The 8,515-nt window shown below is 37.4% G+C and overlaps 1 protein-coding gene across 1 annotated transcript; it reads left to right on the top strand.

Annotated features, from left to right (window-relative positions):
- Positions 1 to 5,100: 5,100 nt before the first annotated feature.
- LOC133780514 (probable indole-3-pyruvate monooxygenase YUCCA11) lies at positions 5,101 to 7,058 on the top strand. Its single transcript, XM_062220208.1, has 4 exons — positions 5,101 to 5,709; positions 6,063 to 6,296; positions 6,378 to 6,500; positions 6,609 to 7,058. Exons 1-4 carry the CDS (start codon positions 5,101 to 5,103, stop codon positions 6,783 to 6,785), a joined length of 1,143 nt encoding a protein of 380 aa, XP_062076192.1. The 3' UTR covers positions 6,786 to 7,058.
- Positions 7,059 to 8,515: the final 1,457 nt, after the last annotated feature.

Raw genomic sequence — 8,515 nt, forward strand, 5'->3', positions numbered from 1 at the left:
TGGTATTCTCCCATGACTTGATTCACCACCAGCTAAGAATCACTGTAGATGTCGAGCACCTTTATATTCATGTCCCTAGCTAAACGCAACCCATCGAGTAATGCTTCATACTCAGCCTTGTTGTTAGAAGCAGTGAAGTCAAACCTGATTGCGCAGTGAAATCGATGCCCTTCCGGCGTTATCAATATCACTCTTGCTCCAGCGTGGCACTCAGTAGAAGAACCATCTGTAAATAATTTCCACAAGGGAGTTTGGTTTTGAGACTCAGGCTCATTAGGCTTTTCAGTCTGCTCGCTATCTATAAGTTCAGTGAACTCTGTAATGAAGTCAGCTAGGGATTGTCCTTTTATCGCTACTGGCGGCAAGTAAGATATATCGAATTGCCCAAGTTCGACTGCCCATTTTAACAATCTACCCGCAGCCTCTGGTTTTTGCAGGACTTGTCGTAGAGGCTGGTCGGTCAAACCCGCAATTGGGTGAGCCTGAAAGTAAGGCCGTAGCTTCCTGGAGGCAAAAATTAAGCAATATGCTAATTTTTCAATAGGTGGGTACCACAGCTCTGCTCCAATTAGCCTCTTGCTTACATAATAAACAGCCTTCTGCATGCCTTCTTCCTCCCTTACCAAAACGGCACTAGCAACATATTCTGTGATCGCCAGGTAGATGAACAAAGTTTCCTTATCAACCGGTTTCGATAGGACCGATGGTTGCACCATATGAGTTTTCAATTCTTGAAAAGCCTGCTCCCACTCTTCCATCCATTCAAACTTTTTGTTGCCTCTAAGTAGATTAAAAAACAGAACGCACTTATCTGTTAACTTCGAAATGAATCTACTGAGAGCGGCAATTCTTCCGGTTAAACTTTGAACATCTTTAATCTTTGCTGGTGATTTCATATCGATCAGGGCTTTAATTTTCTCAGGATTGGCTTCAATTCCTCTCGAGTTAACTATAAATCCTAAGAACTTCCCTGATCCTACTCCGAAGGAGCATTTAAGGGGATTCAATTTCATCTAATATTTGTTCAAGACGTTGAAGCACTCCTGCAAATCCTTTATATGCCCTTCTGCCTTCTTCGACTTGACCAGCATGTCATCTACGTAGACCTCCATGTTTGTGCCGATCAGTTCTTTAAACATGTGGTTGACTAACTGCTGGTAAGTCGCACCAGCGTTTTTCAAACCGAAAGGCATTACTTTGTAACAGTAAAGCCCTATATCAGTCTGAAAGCTAGTGTGATCCTCATCAAGGGGATGCATAATAATTTGATTATACCCGGAGTATGCATCCATGAATGAGAGAACCTCATGCGTTGCAGTGGCATCGACCAGCTGGTCGATTCTTTGGAGTGGGAAACAATCTTTGGGGCAGGCTTTATTAAGGTCTGTGAAATCCACGTATGTGTGCCACTTGCCATTTGGCTTGGGAACTAGCACAGGATTAGAGACCCACGATGGATAAAACACCACCTTGATGAATCCATTCTCCTTCAGCTTTTTGACTTATTCTTTTAAGGCCTTTGATCTATCTTTGTCGAGCAACCTTCGTTTTTGTTGCACCGGTGGAAAATTCTTGTCGATGTTCAGGACATGGCTGATGACAGCAGGGTCTATTCCGACCATGTCTTTGTGCGACCAGGCAAAGGCTTCCTGGTTCCTCCTTAAAAACTCCACCAGTGCTTGTTTTGTTGTTGTTTCTAAGTTTTTACCGACTTTCACAACCCTGGTCGGATTTTCTTCACCGAGTTGGACCTCCTCAAGGTCCTCGATGGGTCCAATTTCCTCTTCAAAATCCCCAAAGTGAGGATCCAGGTCTCTATCCTCACTTTGGGCAACACCCTATTTGGTGACATTATCACCTGAGTGGGCCTGAGCATCAATTGCCACCTGCAACTCTTTTCCGGGAACATCTCTCGATACACCCTTCTTTGCCTTGGTGATCAAGGTGTTGTAGCACTCCCTTGCTTCCCGTTGATTCCCCAAGACGCATCCTAACCCTACGCCTATTGGGAATTTCATGGCAAGGTGCCATATTGAAGTGACGACCCGTAGGTCGATCAGAATTGGTCTCCCAATTACAGTATTGTATGCTGAAGGACAATCAACTACTATGAAAGTAGTGAGTAATGTCCTATTAGCAGGTGTAGTACCTGCTGTAACTGGAAGCCTAATCGACCCTGTTGGGGCGAGCCCTTCACCGGAAAAACCATAAATGGTTTGGTTGCATGGCTCCAGGCCTTTTACAGACAGCTTCATTCTTTCTAGAAAAGACTTGTATAGGATGTTGACCGAACTTCCTGTGTCGACCAACACCCTCTTTACCATCATGTTGGCAATTTGTACGTCTACGACCAGTGAATCAGAGTGTGGCAATCGCATGTGCTGGGCATTGTCTTCAGAGAAGGTTATCAATTCCTCCTCTGTTCGAGCCTTTTTTGGTGCTCGATCCTCCACACTCATCATCTCAATGTCCTGGCAGTGGCGTAGGGTTCGAGCGTATCGTTCCCTTGCCTTCCCACTGTCTCCTGCAAGATGTGGGCCTCTGTAGATGGTGAGTAAAGTGTCTGCCACAGGAGCTGGCTATAGAGGTGGCGAGCGTTGGCGTGCAAACGCCTCCTCATTGCCACCTTGAGCCTCTCGCTGAGACCCTCCTGCGGCTCGCACATATCTTCTTAAATGTCCCTGCCTGTTCAGGAACTCAATCTCATCTTTCAACTGGTTACATTCATTGGTCTCGTGCCCGTAGTCATTGTGAAAACAACAGAACTTTGTCGTATCTCTCTAGGAGATATCTTTCCTTATAGCTGCGGGTCATTTGTAAGGCACGCTTGAGCTGGTCGCTTGGTAGACTTCAGCTCGGCTTTCGACAAGGGCCATGTAGTTGGTGAATCTCGGCTCGTATCGATTTCCTTTGGGGCGTTTACTCTCAGAAGCTGAGGGTTCGTTGTTCGCCCGTTTTCCACCGTTCCAACCATTGCCATTCTCGTTGCCCTTGCCGTTGCCATTGGGCTTTTCCGACCCATTGGGATATAGTATTGTATTATAATAATCTTACTATATTATATATACAAATTAAATATATAGCATTATAAATGAGTTAGTTTATATTTTTATATAAATCTAAACATTAATATGTTTTTTTAAATAAAAAATATCTAATACTAATATAATTATTAATTAATAATAAAACTTTTAGATTTATGAGTTTATTCATAATTTTTACGTGTCGTGCCTTCAGGCTTTTATATTTGTGTTTTCGTATCGTGCCTTCGTATCGTGCCTTCGGGCTTATCGTGTCATGTCGTGCTTAAGCCCATATTTTTCGTACTGTGTCATTCTGACACATTGTGTCGTGTCGTGTTGTGTCGTGCTCGAGCCCATATTTTTTCGTGCCAAGTCGTGTCTCCAAGACTCGTGTTGGTTTCATGCCGTGTCAAAAAGCCCAGCCTGTATTTACAACACTACTCCCGTTATGTTGTATATATATATATATAAATATATATTTCCTTCTTGGGAGTTTCTTGGTATTACATTCCCTTTAGAGATGTGCTAAAGTATGTACTATCAGCACATAAGTGCAAATATCAAATATGGAGTCGCCTGAAATCTCTACTGTTGGGTAGTGTTCGACTTGACACTACTACAAAAACATGCTTTTAGGGCACTCACCTAGATGCGAGGCCTAAAACTATCTCCTGGACTTTTGAGGACACTCATTGAGAGTCCTTAAAGAATTTCTTTTAGGACTCGCAACGCGAGCCCTAAAAACTAGTGCGTGTCCTAAAAGTTTGAATTTTTTTTAACAAAAGTTCTTGGACTTTTTAGGACACTCATTGAGAGTTCTTAAATAATTTCTTTTAGGACACGCAAAGCGAGCCCTAAAAGCTTATGTGTGTCCTAAACGTTTGATTTTTTTTAACAAAAGTTCCTGGACATTTTAGGACACTCATTGAGAGTCCTTAAAAAATTTCTTTTAGGACACGCAAAGCGAGCCTTAAAAACTTATGTGTGTCCTAAAAGTTTGAATAATTTTTTTTAACTAAATTTTTATTATATATTAAATCACAAAGAAAAAAAAAAACCCATTTTCTCTCTCTCTCTCTCTCTCTCTCTCTCACGCATGCCCACTGCCCAGCCACGAACGGCAGCGCTCTTGCCACCCCCATCTACACACGCCGGTCCACAACGTTCCCCGGCCCCCGAAACCCCAGCTCCGCGAGCCCATGGCCTCATGCGCCCCCTAGCCTAGTCGACGGAGCCTCCAAAATTCGGCAACCATGTGGGTTTCCGAAACGTTGTGGGTATTTTTCTACCCCCTAGAGCCACCCTAAGCCAAATGACCACCACTAACCACTACATTCTTTGTACTTTGGGTTTCAAAATCCACTAAAGGATTGGACCAAACCACTACTGTGGGGTGGTGTCACCGCCGTCATCGTCGGAGCTCTGGTGGGGGCTTTGGCTACCATTTAATTTTTAAAAAATTAAAAATAAAACTTTTCGCGAGTCCTAAAAATTCTCAGTTTTTAAGGCTCTCAAATAGAGGATTCGCGCCCCGCAACTCTACTTTGTAGTAGTGTGAGGATTACTAATGTAAAATTGAGATTCAACATAGCATATTGTGTGCTAAATTATAATATACGTGATTGAAACATGTAATCCTCTCAACGAAATAAAAAAATAAAGAAAACCAGTCGAAAGATTGTTTTATTATTTCTTGTGCTAATTTATGATGTAAGAACAATAATCCTAAATATATACTCACCTATCTCCTTTCCTTTTCTTTTTCTCTTTTTTACTTCTTTTTATCTTCTCTATATCATATCCAAATTAAGGAAAGTCATAGTTAATAATAGTCTATATAGCTATATGTGATCTAGGTGCAGCCAATTCCAGTACATAATTGCCAAATATAAGCAAGAGTCAACCCAAATAAAGGGATATTTGAAATAGGATACAGTTAAAAATGCAGCTCTATAAAAATATAACACAGAAATTTAACTCACCCACATTTTCAATTTTAAATTATTACACAAACTAAGCAAGGAGAACTACAACCTGACTTAAAATATAAATAAACTTTTCTTAGGCCACAATGATAATGGAGCAAGCAGAGGTGATCATCGTCGGTGCAGGGCCTGCCGGTCTGGCGACCTCGGCGTGCCTTAGGCGGCACAACATCTCGAACATCGTGCTGGAAAGAGAAGACTGTTCCGCATCTCTATGGAAGAAACGATCATATGACCGAGTGAAGCTTCATTTGGCCAAGCAATTTTGCCAGCTTCCCCACTTGCCCTTCCCAAAAGGAACACCTAAATTCGTCCCCAGGAATAAGTTTATCCAATACGTGGATAACTACGTGTCCCACTTCGGGATAACGCCGCGCTATGGGCGGAGCGTGGAGTCGGCCGTATTCAATGAAGGTATTGGAAAATGGTGCGTGACGGTGAGGAAGAGGGAGTTGGAGGAGGAGGTTTATTGTGGGGTGTTTCTGGTGGTGGCAACAGGAGAAAATAGTGAAGGTTTTACTCCTCTGATAGAAGGGTTGGAGAGCTTTGAAGGGGTTTGCATGCATTCGAGCTCGTACGTGAATGGGGTTGAGTTTGATGGGAAAAGCGTATTGGTTGTTGGTTGTGGGAATTCGGGGATGGAGATTGCTTATGACTTGGCCAATTCCAATGCCAACACTGCCATCTGTGTTCGTAACCCGGTATATATATAGTAATTTCACTCCACTTGTTTAATATAAAAATATATATGTATAGTTTTATTACTTCATTTGGTTAAGAGAACTCAAATCACTGTTCACATGTGGCGTTAATTAATTTTGACCAGAAGAAATTAAAATTTTCTGTCTGTTGAAGTTTCTTTATCTAGAGCCTACAATTTAGACACTAGACACTCATTTGAAATTTCAAAAAATAAATGAGTAAATAGTAATTCTTTTCGATTATTCATTCATTCATTTCCTTTTTAACTGATTTTTTGTTAAATAATGTGATTAAATTTTAGTTTGATGAAGACAATTTGGTTTATATATTAATTAATTACGTATACATTCAGGTACACATTCTCACCAAAGAAATTGTGTTTGTGGCAATGTTGCTATTGCATTTTCTTCCATTGAAATTAGTGGACAAGATGGTTGTGGCTTATAGCAAATTAAAGCATGGAAAATTATCCAAATGGGGTCTCCCAACCCCCAAGAATGGACCATTTTTTCTCAAAGCCACAACTGGCAGAACCCCCACCATTGATGTAGGCTGCGTAGATAAAATCAAGACCGGAGAAATCAAGGTATAATCTCTAAATTTAGTATTATTATTATTCATTATATTATATAATATATGATGAGTATAACAATGATCTTCTCCATAGGTTTTCCCTTCCATAACTAGCATTGAGGGCAACAAAATAGAATTTGAAAATGGTAAGATCAAGAGCTTCGATGCTATAATATTCGCTACTGGCTATAGAAGCACTGTCCAAAACTGGCTCAAGGTAATATTATGTCAACTATTCTATATAATATATAATTTATATTTATCTGCAGAATAAATTAACATATATATTTAAGTATTATTAATTAATTAATGCATGTGTATACAGGAGAAAGGACACTATTTGTTCAATAAGAATGGAATGCCCATAGAAAATTTCCCAAATCACTGGAAAGGCAAAATGGATGTATACAGTGCTGGATTTGCGAGACGAGGACTGTCGGGTATATCTGATGATGCTCAAAATATAGCCAACGATATTAGTATGGCGTTCAACAAATATTAATTATAAAAATTTATACATTCAAATACGTGTACTTACGTAATCGAGAGGAATTTTTTTTTCTTTCTTTTTGTTTTGAAAACAAGTCATTTTTCTATTACTCTACTTTTTCGGGCAAAATTTAGCATTGCCTTATTTATTTATGTGAAAAATACACTCGTTATATATTGTTTTTATTTTATTTTTTATATGGAATTTTTAATCTGTTAATATTTTTATGATTTTTTTATTTTTAAATATATAGTTTTTAGATTCCTAATCCTATATAAACTAATAAATAAATCATAATTTTTTTTATATAATTAAATTTTGTAAAATTTAAAATTTAATTATTTAAAATATCATGTATTATATAATTTTGTTTATAATTTTAATTTGAGAAATTTAGTAACATTGTCCGTACAGCCACATTTTTATACCATATTTATAAAAATTTCCCATTAATTATTCATAGTAGTGGACCTAATTTTAGTTGATGGTATAGAAACCTCATCTAGCATGCATCAGTCATTATTGAATATTATGTTGCCTAATTTTAAGAATTGGAGTAGGGTAGAGATGTTATATTTTATTTTTCTTTTTCTTTTTTTTAAATATATATTCAATGTTACTAGTTCATTTTTTCACAAAAATAAGTAAATAAATAAATAAATAACGTTTGACATCTACACATTATTAACAAAAATAAATCACTTCCTTTAAAACAAAACAAAAATACATCACAATATTAATTATTTTTCTTTCAATTTTGTTACGGTGCCTCAGGTATCAAAGAGTAAGTTTGAATAATAAATACCACTGAACATGTAATAAATATATATCTCTTTATGTAATTTGTTATTAATTTATAATGATTTCTATTAGGAGTGTTCGCAGCGTCTCTAAGTTTACACTTATCGCCAAATAATTTAATAATTAAATATTATAATAAAATTTCAGTAAACAATCTAGTTAAGTTTCATACAACAAACTAATAAAGTTTAGCAATACAATAAAATACAATAAACTAATAAAATTTCACCAAATAATAATAATACAACAAACTAAAATAATTTCATCAAATACAATAAATTAGGAATCAATAATAATAACTTTAACTTTCAGCGAGAAAATATGTACAGTAATACTTTGTAATAATAAAAAATAACAATAATAAATGAATTATTTACCAGAATAAAAATGTACAATGGTTTCTATCTACTCTAATATTGAACTCATATCTAATGACATAGAAGAAGTTCTCAATCAGTTTTTGTTACATATCAAAGCCTGTAAACCACGGTATGACTTTTTGAAGAACATACTATATTATAAATTATACAGAGAAAACAAAACACACTAAGCACTTAAAATGATACATATAAATTAAAACAATAACTTTCCAACATATTCTTGATGTTAAAAAAAACAACCCAAAAAGAAACAACACTCTTACACTTATAAGAAGACTTCCATAAATCTTTTGACAAAACAACTTAAAAGCTTCCCTGTTGCAACTTGCAAAGAGAGGGATAAAGAGAATGATGTTGAGACTGAATTTCGAAGACCGAAGAGGGAGAAAGAGGGTGACGGTGAGATTGAGTGTGAGGCAAACGTACGATGAGGGTGAGGACGAGGAAAGAATGTCGAAAGTGGCGAAAAAGGAGAAAAATTAGGCTCAGGTTAGGGCATCTCCAGCCCTACTTCAAATCTCACTTTATTTTTATTTTTTAACAAAAAAAATTCTCCAAATA

This window comes from Humulus lupulus, chromosome 5 (assembly GCF_963169125.1).
Source record: "Humulus lupulus chromosome 5, drHumLupu1.1, whole genome shotgun sequence".
Lineage (NCBI taxonomy): Eukaryota > Viridiplantae > Streptophyta > Magnoliopsida > Rosales > Cannabaceae > Humulus > Humulus lupulus.

Coding starts and splice junctions, on each gene's coding strand:
- LOC133780514 (XM_062220208.1), top strand. CDS start 5,101: ATGGAGCAAGCAGAGGTGATCATCGTCGGTGCAGGGCCTGCCGGTCTG. Junction 5,710..6,062: donor CCATCTGTGTTCGTAACCCG/GTATATATATAG, acceptor GTATACATTCAG/GTACACATTCTCACCAAAGA. Junction 6,297..6,377: donor TCAAGACCGGAGAAATCAAG/GTATAATCTCTA, acceptor TCTTCTCCATAG/GTTTTCCCTTCCATAACTAG.